Source organism: Chaetura pelagica, unplaced genomic scaffold (assembly GCF_000747805.2).
Source record: "Chaetura pelagica isolate M959 unplaced genomic scaffold, ChaPel_1.0 scaffold221, whole genome shotgun sequence".
Taxonomy (NCBI): domain Eukaryota; kingdom Metazoa; phylum Chordata; class Aves; order Apodiformes; family Apodidae; genus Chaetura; species Chaetura pelagica.
The window spans coordinates 10,899,780-10,915,827 of NW_009952533.1; the positions used below are offsets into that span (position 1 = coordinate 10,899,780).

The 16,048-nt window shown below is 35.5% G+C and overlaps 1 protein-coding gene across 1 annotated transcript in view; it reads right to left on the reverse strand.

Annotated features, from left to right (window-relative positions):
• LRBA (LPS-responsive vesicle trafficking, beach and anchor containing) overlaps positions 1-16,048 on the reverse strand; it is a 408,793-nt gene that overhangs the window by 337,659 nt on the left and 55,086 nt on the right. Inside the window, exons 11-21 of the mRNA XM_010009006.1 lie at positions 15,197-15,305; positions 14,929-15,081; positions 13,735-13,903; positions 11,763-11,842; positions 10,196-10,258; positions 8,342-8,439; positions 5,179-5,271; positions 4,230-4,338; positions 3,575-3,656; positions 1,761-1,884; positions 1,320-1,512 (exon numbers count right to left, since the gene is read on the reverse strand). Of these exons, the coding sequence (XP_010007308.1) occupies positions 1,320-1,512; positions 1,761-1,884; positions 3,575-3,656; positions 4,230-4,338; positions 5,179-5,271; positions 8,342-8,439; positions 10,196-10,258; positions 11,763-11,842; positions 13,735-13,903; positions 14,929-15,081; positions 15,197-15,305 (1,273 nt within the window). The remainder of the gene's footprint in view (positions 1-1,319; positions 1,513-1,760; positions 1,885-3,574; positions 3,657-4,229; positions 4,339-5,178; positions 5,272-8,341; positions 8,440-10,195; positions 10,259-11,762; positions 11,843-13,734; positions 13,904-14,928; positions 15,082-15,196; positions 15,306-16,048) is intronic.

Here is a 16,048-nt window from a genome sequence, read left to right on the forward strand (position 1 = left end):
CTGGCTACAGCTTGCCATTGTACAACCTATTCCACCCACATCCTCTGCATCTTGGGGGAATGAGAGGAAACATGTTCAAGGCCAGGTTGGATGGGGCTTTGAGCAACCTGGACTAGTGGAACATCTAGTGGGAGGTGCCCTGCCTATGCAGGAGGGTTGGAACTAGGTGATCTTTAAGGTCTCTTCCAAACCAAACCATTCTACAATTCTGCATTTTTTTGACGTCTACAGAGACAACACAAAAGTAAATTAAGGATATTTCAAGAACTAAAATGTGATCTCTGCAAGGGTTGAAATCTGGCCCTGAATTCTTTGCACCTGTATTCCATTTAGCTACGTGACTATTTAATGATACTATTTCACACACTTTTATTATATAGATTTCTACATTTGTCTCCCCATAGCCAAATATTTCACCACCAAGCTATGAATGGGATAAATAAACAGAGATACAAAATAACAGTATTTGTTTGTCTGCAGAGGTGAACTTCTTTTCAGAGAAAATCACACACAATCAAGGACCTCAGAAATGCTAACAATTCCTTCAAATGGTAAAGTGACCTTTAGGATTCACGGATGTCCTTTTCACACCGTGATGTTCCATATATTTAGAAATATACAGTTTATAATTCCATTTACATTAAGTAAATATTTCTGATAAACCAGAATAACTTACCATACTTGCCTCACTCTCACTCAGAGGAAGGCAGGGCAGTTATCTTTCCTACTTCCATGCCTTGCTCAAAGATCCACTAATAACTCCTATGATACAATTCTGGTTGTAATGACAACAAAAAATCAGACAGAATGGAAGTCGAATTCATACTACAAAGATTTGCATTCTCACCCTGCATTCCATGACAGCTTAACAGCTGAAGCATCTGTCTTAACTTTGATTTCTTTGCTTTTTACTGGTTTGTTTTACGGCCTTTTGATGTTACTAAAAGGTATTTTTGTTTACGAATAGATATGGTGCGCCACCTTGTGTTCATGCCATTACTACAAGGCAAAACCAGCCCCAAATTTACTTCAGAAATGGTCCTGAAATTTTATTGTCTCCTGTTTGAAAAGATGTGCAGTTTTCAGTATAAATTAATACTATCACAATTTGAGAAACAACAAAGAGAGATTTGTGTTCAAACAATAAAATGACCTTTTAATTGTCAAGCATTTGAAAGCTATGTCCAGTAACTAATACCGGGCTTTTACTTAATTACTGACCTTCCCTTCAAGATTATCTCACTGTATGATACAGCACTTCAAATTCTAAATCTAATTACACAGTGTAAAAAAAATTCCCAACTATTTCAAACACTCACCTTTGAGTGTGTGATGGATAGTGTGTCCACCCAAACACGCCAACCACCCCACTCATATTTGATTGCATGGTAGAGCAAAATTCGAAATATAGTATACACCATCTCAGTTATCTTCTGTTCCTCAGAAGTCTTTGGATTAAAACAGCAAAGAGAAAGCATCCACTCCTGCCAGACAGAGCACTGCAACAAACTCCTGCAAAATTCACACATGCCATTTAACAAAATTTCAAGATATATCTTAGAAATATACAACTGCTAAGTCAGGAATTCAACATTTTTAAAGCAATTACTATGTGCAAGCTTCTCTAACGTACTGAAGACTGTGAGTGAATATAGAACTTGCTGAACAGCAATGAAGCTGTACCTGGTTAATGACTCTAATTTACCAGGAGATTTTTGTTACTTAATTTGTATACATGTGCATATAACAAACTCTCCTACCTCCTATTTTCTCTGCTGTTATTAAAAAGTTTAATCATGTCTGAGAGAAAGGCTCGTCGAACCTCCAAAGCCTCTGGGCACTGTGGAGAATTACGTAGCAGGACTGCAATAACCTTCAAAATCTCTGTAAAACAGTTCACGAGCAATACAAAATTAGTACTAAGCACAGCATAAAATACAGTACAGCTTCCGTTATTCTTTGTACAAGTGACGTGATGCTACATAAAAAGTTTTATACTGAGAAAAAGCACATCTCTACTTGAAGGTTCAACTGACACAAACCCCTTTTTACAAGACTTCTCAAACATGGTCACCATCAGGGGGATTTGCACATCTACACAGATGAAGAGAATGAAAGCCAAATGAAATTATTCTGAATATATTTTTTCTATTAGCAGGTTTAGGCAACACAAATGTTACTGCATGACAAATGACAAGCTAGCAGAACTTGTCAGAACCTTTTTCTAAGGATGTTCACATAATACACTGCATCCAAGATAAAATCAATTATGCAAAAAATACGTAGATTTTGCTCTACCTTAATACTGAATTTTTGAGAAGTGTAAACAACTTCTGATTATACTTAAGAATTTCTGTTATAAAAAAAAGTTTTAGAAAGAGGACAAAAGCTGCCTGATATAACATTTCATCTTTATGAGCATCATGTTTTCTACATTTTTATGAGACAGTCAAAATTGTGGGCACATTCCACTTTTTAAAGCAGTGGGGAACTGTCTGTTCTTCCCACTTTAAAGTAAGTCAACTTTGTAAATAAATTAGGGTGTAACTTGAACACACTCACTGTGATAGTTTCAGTTCACCTTGTACAGGTTATTTTAAAAATTCCTTATTTGATAGTATTAGTACTGATCTTATAAAGGTACTCCAGAAGTCACTCTTCTTAATAGATAATTCCAGACTCATACATCACACTACAAATAATCTGTATTAACCATACCAGTGACTGCCAACTTCAAAAGTCGTAAGAAAAAGTAACAGAAAACTCCTCACATCTCTTGCTTCATACGGATTTACCAGAAGGCAACTGGCATACTGCAACCAGATTTCTTTTCTCTGTATCTACTTTGCCTTCCCTTCTCTTCCCCCATTTCCCACATGAAGCAAACCCACAACTATGATCTACATTTAATGACAAAGCAGCTATGAAAGTGAAAAATCTATTATTTCTCCAGAAAAAAAAAAAAAAAAAGAACTCCCAAAGCTATCGTAAGTCCATTTTATTATATAGAGAGCACATTAATAATGCATGTAATTCAGGAAAGGAGATCGGTATTTTCTTAGTCCAAAAGACATCTAAAGTTTCATATCAAGATACTTCCCATAAAGTAAGCTAACCAAAACAGTGAGCAGATACATTTCTCCTACTTTCCATCTAGTGTTGTCATACCAAGAGTAATTTAAGATGAAGGCTGTTTCCAAATTTGAGGTAATTTAGTCTGACATCACTAAATAATGCAATCAGAATTTTGCTGGAACCTTTACATGTATTAAATCAAAGTATCCTGTGAATTCAAGTCTTGAAAAAGCATTTCATAACACAACCACACAGCCTAAAAGGGTGAGTTATGAACTACATACACATGTAGACACATAAAATGCCTTTCAAAAACCCAGAGACATACTTCCTAAATAACACCAAATAAATGCACGTTATCTTTCCTTTTGTATGAAATAATGTAAAACTGAGATCAGAATTAAGACTGGTGTTTGTAATTAATAAGCTTCTCATGGGCTTGGTTTTTTTAGAGCAGACTTTTCTTATGATAGTACTTAGAAACATGTATCGTTCTTACGAGGATTTTGTATCTTCACCGTTGAATCTGGGTCAGGATGCTGTTTATGTATCACTTGAGTGCAAATCTGTTCAGTCAGAATCTAGCAAGGAAGAAGAAGCCATATCAAGGTTCATAAAGACAGTTTACTGAAAAATAGTTTGATACATTCTTCTTCATACCTGTCCTGGTTTGAGCCAGGATTACATCAGTTTTCTTCTTCACCGTGGTTCTAAAAATTATCCAAGTCCCCTACTTTTTGCCTTTCTTCATAATTTATTTCATTCTGTTCTGAAAATCTTACTCGATAAACTTTTTTTTTGCTTTCTCTTAACTACACACTGTTATTTTAAGTACTGAAAGAGAAACCTGAATCTAACCAAAACAATCCTCTAAGGCAAGATCATTGCTATTATAAAATTCCACATACATGTGAAAGTCTGCTTGAGACATTTACATTACTCATTATCTAGAATTGTCCATAACTAGCATAACCAAGCTAAGGGGGGTGTGGAAAATCAAGTAGTGAGCTTTGAAAAAGGAAAAAAGTACTCAGCTGCATCACACCAAGGTTTAATGTCATCTGGAACATATCAGCACAAATATGTAAGCAATTTTCTAACAATGTCTTAGGAGCAATTAGGAAGATTGGATCCTAACTATAGCATATTACTACCTCAAATAGGACATTGTATGTGGTCATGGTGATTAAGCTTGTCTGAAGCATCAGCCTTTCAGCCAACAAAGAGAATAATCCATGTCCAAGCATGACTTCAGCTTTTCTCCTAAAATGGTATGGAAAGATAAAATAAACATAGACATTCAACTTACTTCGAGGGGAAAAAAACAAGTTTTAAAAAGTGTGCCTTAAGAAATATTAAATCACTGGAAACACTCGTCTTTTTTTGTTCCGTTCACTTTTGGTTAAGGAAAAGGGCAAGGATTCAAATCCTGGAAGGACAAGTCATTTCCTGAAGGCAGATAGAAGAGAGCTAACTTTCTTCCAAAAATGTGGTCCACTCACCCATGGGCCCAAAGAGCTGAAACACACCCTCAGGGATTTCCTGATAAACATTAAGGAAAGGGCATCTTTGTCCTCATTTCACTCAAAAAAAAAACCAAACAACCACAGACAGCAATCTCTGTAGTTACTGTTGTGGTCAATTTCAGACATACTACATCTCATTCTCAGTAAATAACACACAGTTCAATCTCATCAGTATAATTTTTGCTACCAATTTGAGTGGAATATGGGAAAAAAGACCACTTTAAAAAACAGGCAGCCATATTTCAAGTAAGTATTAAATTAATTTTGCAAGGAAGTGATAATGCCGGGGCACTAGATGCCAATAACAAGTAATTTCATCACATAAGAAATGTATTAATGACCAAAAAATTGAAAGATACTTGAAGAGCAGTAGGTTCTATTCGGTGAAGCACATACAGTGATTAACCCTCAAATGTAGCTTTTTTTGCTTTACATATAAACATGCACATATATATATGTGCAAAATAATATATTAACAATATAATATATGGCATTTTTATGTCAGACCTACCTTTTTCCTTTTCTTACTTTTGGGAGGGGCAGGTGGGTGTGTTTTAAGACCTGAACCAGTACTTACTTTGGAGCTAGATGCTTTAAGAAATATCCCATCACTTTTAGAGCTTGCACCCTGATGCCTTCACTTTGTGATGCTAAAAGCTTGTAGACAACCCTAAGAGGAGAAAAAAGAAGGCTTCCTAAAATAGTTGAAATATACAGTGATTTTTGGAAAAACAAATTAACTACAGTAGACTGCAAATAAATTTATACCTGAACTTAATTTAAAAGAATGACTGAGACTACACAAAACTGCATGACATTCCTATTAGCAGCATAATAGTTTGTAATTTCACACTTTATTGTTACCTTTAGAGATTTTAAATAAAATATCAGCATCTCCCAAATATCAATATATAAAACATGCTGTGAATGGCTGCTGCAATACCTATATTGAGAACTGTCTTAATCTAATATTTTATCCGGAGAACTAAGCAAGCAATCATTTTAGTATAAACTTGGCTGGATAGAAATAGTGATATATTGAAAGGGATTTAATACTAGCATTAACATTTGACATCTGTGCTCCTGTTGCTCCCTCAGAAAGGGTAGAGAAAGACCCCAAGCTGGGGGGAACTGTTGGAATTTCACCTATGATGGTTTCTACTCTTTGTGTCCTTATGATTATACTCTACACCCACTTGTGATTCTCCACTAAGAAGGCTTAGTAAGAAAGCTGAAGGGAGGGGCATGTCTGCAGTAAAGTACTAGACTTCATTAAGTTGAACAGTTCTAGCTGAAATTTTTCCAAGAAAAAAAAATGCGAGTGTAACAAACACACCAAGGGAAGTATCATCATAACCAGTCGAAGTCTGGTAAATTAATAAACAATTGGAACAACAGTCTTACAGCGGGAAGTGTCCAGTAACCTTAAATATTTCTGACAATACCAATTCATTATGTAATACTGCACAGATCTCATCTTTATCTATGCCTTCCACTCCCCAGATAAAAAAATCAGACTGGTATTTAATCTCAGTTTCTCAAAAATTTATTTGCTTAATCTTTTATCAACGTTTATTTATGCAGTTAAAAAAAAAGAGTATTTGCCTTCTATCAATGTGAAGAATAACAAATGCAAGTTTTTTATCCTTGTAAACCTCCCATAAAACCACAAGACTACTAAAGGTGTTTACCAGTTACATCTAATTTCATTCATTCTTTACCTTTTAAACAGTAAAGCGCTTATGACTATGTTACTATCTGACTTTAGCTGGTCTGTGGTCCATGGTATTGGACATATCTTTGAATTTGTGAAATTCAGAATACTACACAGAATACTAAGCTCTCTGACAAAAAGATTAATTTCCTACTTCTACATGAAATCATATTGGAACACAAAGTATAGCACTCAATCTTTACTACAAACACTTTGAGTAGATTTTTGAGGAAATTTCTATCACTTCATTGGGAAAAAAAAAATAAATTAATCTCAATGATTCTTGAGTCCTTCCGAAAAGATTCCATGTTACAATACTGTATTTTAGATCTGCCAGTTGTAAAGAGTTCGAAGTCATCATTCTAGTTTTTAGGCCTTATAGATACAAAACTGAGCACTCACCACTAATTACATATTCTTACACTTTTACATACTTTAAAATATTACCTAAGACAATAAAAGTCTATTTCTATAGTAGAATTTTGGTGAAAACCCAGGAGTGATTAAAAACAGGTATCTATAACAAAAAACTTATACTGGAGAAAGCTGCAGCCACAGCAACTATAGAATCAAGCAAGCAAGCACATGAGACTGCTCATTCAAGCAAAATAATCCATTTCCCTGCTTGTTTTGATAAAACAGTATGAGGGTTACCCTACTGCACAGGAAAAAATACTTTCTTACACTTATTATTTATTCAGTGGATCGGTCAATTTTAACATTTTATTTATTAAAAAACTCCACTTATTTATAAAGTTTTATAATTATTATTTTTTCAATAACTTGGTCTTTTAATTCCAAAAAGTAGATTAATGAATAAGCATATGAACAACTTGTTAAGTGACTAGAGACAATACAGGAGCAAGAAATGTAACAAATGAGACAGGAAAATAAAATTGTTTCTCACTGTGGACTCACTATTCATTGTGACTTGCCCATATACTAGTTAATAAAAAAGAAAATGTCTAGTGCCAGTTATTAAATAAAAACAAACATATTGCATTGGAGACCCAACATGACATTCAAACACTTTATTATTTAGAGTTTTTATTACTATCCATAGCATAATACATTATCATACAAATGAAGTCAAAGCAGAGGAAAATGGGTAAAAAAACCCCAGCCTAGCACTAAAAGGGGAGAAAACAATTATCAACGTGCCTGAATGTTGTCTCTGGAGAAAGGGCAACTGAAAAAAATATATGTATAAATAGAGGTTAACCAATAGGTGCAACAAAATGTATGAAATAAGACTCTGCCTTTACACAGCAAGAGTTACTATTCCACATACCTTCTAGGAATAGTTCTTACATTTGTTTGCCTGTTCCAATTTTTTCCCCACTACCTCCAGGCAGGTTCATTTTAAATTAGGAAAGTTCAATAATGACACCACCCCCTGAGAGGCACAACACAATCAGAGTCAGAGCTTAGTCTCTTTGTACCAGATTTTCTCTTCTGCTTTGACCATTCATAGAATTTGCTACTTTCTCTACATTTCTCTCTCACTGTGCTAATATTTTTTTCTGTTTGTTGAGAAAAAGAGATTGCCAACAATCCATACCATAAAGTACTAAATTTAAACAAATGAAATGTTTCTTCTACAAAAGTCCCATCATGCTTTACACCTCAAAAAAAAAAAAAGTAGTAAAGAAAGCTAACAAAGATCTGAATCAAATTTTGTCAGTCCACTTTCAGTTCTCATACCTACGTGAGAATGGTAGGCTAAAGACTAAGAGCTGGTAGATGAAGACTTCACATCAATGTATAGACTAACTCAAATTGATCACTACCTGTTTAAGCACAACTGACAGCTTGGAAACAAAACAAAAAAGACCTCATGGATAATAAATCCAGCATCACCTCTTGTCAAAAGAACACCTGGACACAAAAAATCTCCCATGACGAGGAGCCTAAGGTTGCAGCACATACACTGAAGAGGATGTTTTAGATTTCATGCAAATTCTATCACACAACAGTATGGTCAAAATAGTATTTCCTCTTGCCCACTTACAAATCTCAAACTTACTGTAATCCATTCCTCTGATCAAAAGCAGGGATCATAGAACTGGGATGCTCTGACATCAGAGCAACGAGCAACTGCAAGACATCCATTAGATTGTCATCCTGTGGAATAAAAGTTACAAATCTGAATTAAAAATGCATATATGCTAGAACTTTGTTTTGGTTAAAAGAACCAGCACAAAATACTTCAAAATTATCTGGAGAGTAATAGTAAGCCAAGGACCAAAATAGTTAGATCAGACTTAAATGATCTGGAAGGCAAGGGCAGAAGAAGAATTTAGCAAAAAACCTCTTCATTTTTTAGATTGAAAAGGAATACATCTGTGTCTGGGAAGCAAGCCTTTTGCAGGGAATGGACTGTTGGACTATGCTATTTCCTTCCACAGATGCTCATCTGTTTGCATGTGTACTTGCCCAATTTTACAGCGTAGGACCCAGAAATAAACTGCTGCACATATTATGAGGCACAGAGTGGTGTTTTTAATGCAAATCTCTACCAACAAACGTCTAAGCCGAGGAAGAAAAAAATACCACAACCTGCCACAAACAATATTTTAAATGGTTAATTTAAGCTGCTCAGTAAAGTTTTTCATCCGACTAGTCTCAAGCACTCTAATTACAGTTTATTTATTTGTTCAAAGTTAATTTTAACTAAAAATAACCTACCAAGTAGCAAAATGCAACTGTCACCTTTTTCCATTCTTTCTGGTATTAAAATGAAAACTTATTTTTTTTTACAGAGCAAACACTTTCCAACAAATATTCTTATTCTTCACTGTTAGAGAACCAGTTTTACACCTCCTGAACCACTGCAGTCACCTGATGATATGACTGGCGTACATTGCAGACACTCAGTGTGGAATGAGCTACATGAGAAGACTGAACTTTTCCTTCTCCTGCTATGTTTTCCTGAATTTGTAACTAGATACCTAATTCCGTGCAATTCAGCTTTCACAGATCTTTCAGACTTTTTTAGACTTGGCCATGCAAACTTCTAAGATAGTATCACCTCCTCATCTGAAGGCTAAACAAAGCTTCTGATATTTTGGTTTACTCTTACATGCCAAGGGTCTTCTTTTTTATATGTCTATTTAAAGCAGAAAGACTTGAATTGCTTGACCATGGTACTACCAGATAACAGTAACCAGCAACAGATAATAAAAGGAAAACATAGGTGTAAACAAAACAAAAAATCCAAGCTGCTTGAAATTCAATTAATTCCTTATTTTACAGATTTCAAGCACCCTTACAAAGATGAGATCAGTAAGATTTATGTCCCCATTTCCCTTGTCTTTGATGTTGCATCTGGCATAAAGTGCCTTTTCCTGGTGCTAAAATATGAAGATGCAGATGTGCCAGTGGTAACCAACATTTTCTCCCAATTAAGTCTACATGTTTCTCTTAGATGCCATTAACATACATCCTTATTTTTAATGCATGTTTTCAATTTTATTGCTTATTTAAAGAGCAAAATAAAAAGGAGAAAGAGAAAAAACACAAACCAAAAATATTATTTACGCAGCATAAAACACGGTTTTGTTTTGGGTTTTTTTAAGTCAGTCTCACCATCTGTTTTTCTGCCTAGTAAATCAGTTTGCAGCACAACATAAGAAACCATTTTGACTTACTGGCTTAATGAACTTCAATCTAACATTGAATGTGGTGCTTAAATCACTGCAAGAATATTGGCAATTCAGCACATTACACTGAAGAGTTGGACCATGTTGGCTATTTCCTCTACAGAGCCATCTTGTGGCATAAAGAAGGCAATATTTGAAAAAATTCAAACATTTGATGGTCACAAACAGCAGAAGTAATACCTCTGTGCCCCCCCCCCAATACCCCTCAAATTAATTACCTCATGTATAGTGAGCAGATAATTGAGGATAGCTTGCAATTCATCTTCTTTTATTCCATAGTCCTTTAAAAAAAAAAAATAATCAGGTTTTAACTATCACAAAAAAAGCATTATTACGAGCCATGGTTATATACTGATCAAGATCCACAAAACAACTTTGTTTTCCCCTGGTACTACAATAGCTTCATAGATGGAAGGTAGCTTTTTCCATGCCCAAAAAACATCCACTGAAGGTTATAAAAGTGTATTAAGACAACTTCAATACAGGTATAAAAATAAGCTGAATACTAATATAGTACATGAAATTGTTAGATTAACATATGTTAATTGATACAGGTAATTTGAACTGGGAGCTTCCTGTTAATAGAAGAATTAAATGAAGGCAGAAAAGAGGATTCAAAAGTAGACCTGGATATTTAATTACAAACCTGCTAACCATGCCTAAAGATGAGTTTGCTTCTTATTTTCCACTACAGAATCCTATCTTAGGTTGCCATCAACTCCGCAGAAATTTAAATAACTTATGACATCTACGTTGGAAATATGCCTTGAGGTCTTTTTGTTGAAAGCAAAACAAAAGCCAACAGTTTCTAAGAATACAATGAGTGAAAGCAAAATCAGGATTCTTCATTTCTAGAGCTTTTATTTTTTTAAAAGAAGTCTCTCATTTCCTGAAAAGATTTTGCACCACTGTGTACACATAGAAAACTTGTAGAATAATCAGTCTTCTATGATGGACAACCTTTTTACTGTACTTGTGAAACTCTATCCAAAACTGTCAAAGTTATCCATCTCTAACAGACATTTTAATAAAATAATAAAAATTAAAATGAAGCTAAAGTTTAATGAAAGTCTTCTAGAGTTTGATAGGTAAATTGTCCCTGATATTTTAATTGCAGAACATCCAATTTAAAGAGAGTACAAGGGTCAAGAGTAGAACTTTTCCAGTAGCTACTTCTCCATACTGCTAGGGCTCAGGGTAGAAGCAGAGAGCATACTGGTTCCTTAGCAAGAGAGAGGAAGAGGGGAAAAGGGAGCTGGATTCAAATACAGAAAAGACAGTGTGCAGAAGAGAGAGAAGAAAGAGCAGAGTTTACAAGAGGAAAGGCTTAAAAAGACTCCATAAGCACTAAATTGCTGGATTTCAATATTCCTCTAATGTCTAACAGTTGTGAAACTTCTTATCCTCCTCTGTACCACTGACCCACAACATATTAAGTCAAATGTTGCCCTTTAAACACTTCTTCTGATACAGGTGATACTGCTCTTGTCAGAAACAAATATTAATCAAATACTACTTCCCTCATAGTAAACATTTCTAAGTTAATTATTTAACCACTCCATTTTTTATTAAAACAGCTTAAAAGGCAGAAAAACTTATCTTTGGCACTGCTGTCTACATTAAGAGTCACAATAAGAAGATGCACCTTACATGGTATTTCTATTTACTTGTTTACAAAATTCACCACGCTTAGAAAAAAATGCTATGTTGAAGTGCATTTTGTTATGAAAGGCTATCCTTTCACAAATGATCTAAATATCCTACCATAATTTAAAGTTACTCTACCTTCATCACTAGCTGTTTAATGAACATCAACAAGAATGCTCGCAGAGATAAAATCTCTTTTTGAGTAGGCCGTGGACCATCTACAAAAGAAAAAAGTAGATACACAAAAAGGAAATTAAGGTCTGTTATTAGCAGTGTATGCATTTTCACATAGAGAAATGAAAAGCATTTTCTGTGTGAAGAGTTCTAAATTCTCTTTCCTCCACTTCAGGCTCAAAATTGTAATGCATGTTATCACTGTTTACTTGCAAAATGCCCAGCCACTGAGGTTCTACTAAGGTTTTTATTAAACACAGTTACTTAAACCCTTCTAAATTCTTTTCATTATTTTACCACTTCTTTGCGATGTCTAAGAACCAACTTCATGCAAGGAATAAGACTGATGACTGATATGAAAAACCTTCTGTCAAAATTCCAGATTTCAGTTTTTTTCAACTTAAAATTGTTTTCAAAGTTCTGCTAAAGCACAAAGGAAGAAGTACATGCCGTTATTATACGTTGGTGATGCACATAATAAAACCCAATCTTACAATGCTGTATATAAAGAAATCCATTACTTAATTTGTTAACTCCAAGTCAAAAGGAGTTGCTTCTGCCATTCCTGTGTAAAGCAGACCTTCACTGAAACATTTTAAATACTCACACACTGAGTAGCTCCCAGGAGAGGCAAGGTTAAAAAAACAGGTGCAACCAACTGTCAAAGCCAAGTAAAAGCTTTTCTACAGAAAGCAAATGAATTGCTGTGAATACATTCTAGGGACAGTTTTTACACTTGCTTACAGGTTCACAGTTCTTATGATCATAGGAAAAAGCAAATCAACTAGCAAATATAAGTGATCATAAGAGTCTGGTTTTATACAGTATAGGCCCACAGGCATATTTTGTTTAAGAATATTTATTTTCCATATAGATCAGTCTAGTCAAAATAAGCCATTAAACTGAATTAGTAAGACTAGCCTACACATATACTTGCCTCAGGGTCAATAAATCAGTTCAGAAACTAATTAAGTAAATCCATGACTTCATTAAAAAAGAAAGGAGAAACACATGCTTTACTCCCTACAGGATGTAAAATACTACAAAACAATCTTTACAATACTCTAACAGGAATGGTTGATCATTCTGAAGAGTCAGTGGCAGAAGTCAGACATCTAAGGAGCACCCATTCCCAGTACCTCTAGCTCTCTTTCATCCCCTGCTGCTCTCTCTGAAATTCTCAGAGCATTTCTTCATTAAAGGAGAGGTGCCTTTGCCACGGCTGCATGCCCAGCCCCGTAAATTGCAGAATTAGAAGAGTTGTAAAGCCATACTTCCAAAAAGCATCAGTTCCACTATCTATGCCAGTTCCACCTCCATGTGTTTATGCTATGGTGCTGCACATTTCCTTCTCCCACTTCTAAAGTACTGGATTTCTGACTCAAGGGGCTACCCCTAAGACTCTTCTCGTAAGACCAATCCATATTCTTGTTCTATATTCTGTACAACAAGTACTAAATACCTGTTCTAAATTTCTTATTACTTCTTTCACTATGAGTTCACTGTCTGAATTAAGCACGCTTACTAAGCAGTTTTCAACAAAGTTCGGATTCCTATGCCTGTGATAGGACTCAGTATGCCTGTTTTCAGCTACACTGCTATTATAAATAGAACTTACAAGCACTTAAATCCTGTCCAGTACTGGAACAAGCTCCAAAAACAGACCACATTCCCAGGCAAAACTCTGCACTTTCAAAACCCTACCCTTTGTCTAATCAGTTCTATTTCATTTTAATTCATGCAGGTCTTTGGGGACAGAGGATATGATTTCTTCCAAGAATATCCTAAGGACAAAAGTACACTGCTCAAACTGTTACATCGAACCCATCACATTTAAATACAAGTCTTTCCAAGACATTTACAGTTCTATTCGATACCTTGTACACATTTTTTTTAAACCAAGCATCAGCTCCTGAGAGTAGAAATTAATACGTACCTATGCCCTTGGGAGTTATACCACTGCGATCCTGAGGATTCACTACCCAGTAATAATACTTCAGGGTATGCATGACCAAAAGAACTGTCCCAACCCGCCGGATTGCACCATATATGTTAACAGTCCCAATGAACTCAGTGGACAGGTAAGTGTACAAGGTCAGCTGAACCTACAACACACAACCAGGAGATGCAGCATCATTACAGCAAAATTGCAGCACATCAGACATCTGCATTCTTAAATTCCATCTATTAAAATGTCTTTGAGAAGCAGATTTTCTCTGCATAGTTCAGTGACAAAGCTCTTAAAAACTTTGCAAACTGATGAAAAATTTATTTTTAGTTCTAAAACTATAGAGTGCTGTGGGTTTTTTTTAAGCTGGTCCAGGCTCAAAAAACATGACAGCACAGCATTCACACAATCACAGATAGCTGAGATTTAAAGACACCTCTGGAGATAAGCAAGTCCAACCACTCTGTTCAGAACAAGGTCACACATGAAGTATTATAGAAAGGTGCTCATTTATTACAGGCTTAAGTATTCTTTATAGGCTTAATTATTTATATATCTTCTTCCCCTTCATCTCTGAGAAATAATGACTTACCTAGTACTTAATAATTTAATTTAGCTGTAACAAACAGATTTTTATGATGACTTAAACATTTGCATTGTTGGTGCTGTCTCAGTTTTTGAAATGCAAAAGAAACCCTTATGGAGGAGATAGAAAAAATCTGATAAGAAAATTGAATTGGAACCAACTGGCAAGTTTCCATCCAAGATGTTCATTTTAAGAGAACACAGATTCACCAAAACAAAAATATTGTGAGGCAAATATGTCCATTTAAATAACAACTTCAAATCTGACAACTAGGATAAATATAAAATTTCTGGCTTTCTGCAACCTGACCCATCCAAGATTCCTTCTCTATGTACAACACTGACTAGGTCAGGGACTCCACAAGTCACTCCCAACTCTGCTCTGGAGAATGCTGCAGTTTTACAAACTCCCTGAAAACGCTGGGAGTCTGCAAAATTTGACAGCTACATGCAGGAAAGTGGAGGGTGAAAACAGTTCCTGTATGATTTCTGCTAGAGAGCTGGGACCTATAAATCTTGGAGGTCAGATTTAGTCTCAACACTCCCAAATTGATACAGCATAAGATACTTATTATGAATAAGAATAAGCAATTTTACCTGTGCTGGGATATGAATCCATATTGCAGGATTAAGGAGAACATGATCACACAGCTGCTTCAGTAAGGGCACCCCTGTGTTTAAGTTGCTCAGGTATTTTGAAAAGGCAAGGCAAAGTTCCAGCACAGCTCGGGTAACATGGGCTTTGGAAGACTGTAAAAGATAATCTGCTTAAGGAAGTGCTCTGCAATAATCTAGGAAAAGTATTATTCTGAAAAAAAAATTCAACATTAATGTAATGTAAGTCATTAAGAAAGATTTGCTTTACCTTTTCTAGGCTATATCCTATCACAAGGAAGCCCTTACAGGAAAGCATCTGTTCTTGCATAGCAATGGAGTTCTTCAACAACTCCATGATGAAAGCCAATAAAGTAGAACTGGGGGGGAAATAAAAAAAAAGGGGGTTACAATGAGACAAAGTATTTCCGACTTAGCACTTCCATCACACAGCCCGGAGGTACACTGAACATGTTACACAAGTGCTCAGATCAGAATTTTTGAAACAAAAAGACTAACTTCGAAAGCTCTAACTTCTTGCCTTTAATTAACACATTTCTAACTTGCAATTCTGGATTCTCAGATAACTGTGAAATTGCAGGATTATTCTGAAAGCATGTACTTGCAGAGCAACAGGTAAGTACGTAGTTCTCTCTGCTTTCTATTTAACTTACAAACTTATGCAAGATCAGTAGTGCACACCATTGCACTTCCTACTGCTTCAGAAGGAACAGATATTGGAAATACTTTTCTAGACACAGCTTTGCTATTCGCTCAATCAAATTCAACTTTGTGCTGCTGCCAGAAGGAATGTTTGCACCCCTCCCCTTGTGTCACACCACTAGTGCCTATGAATCAAGACTTTAGCCAACAGACAAGCCCTCTATTGCTGGGCCAGTTTTAAACTGAATCAAATATCTGACTCATCACATACATGCCCAAGTCTGAGCCAGCTCAAGAAAGGCCCAGGAGTGTGCCAATTGGTTGAAGGAACATTGTGACCACTTCCTTTTTAGCAACAATATGGATGTAGATAGTTCTGAAACAGTCATGAAACTAGTTGCAATGAAACAGTGCCAACTACATAGCAATTCTAAAGTGCAATCCCTTTGCCATTAATACT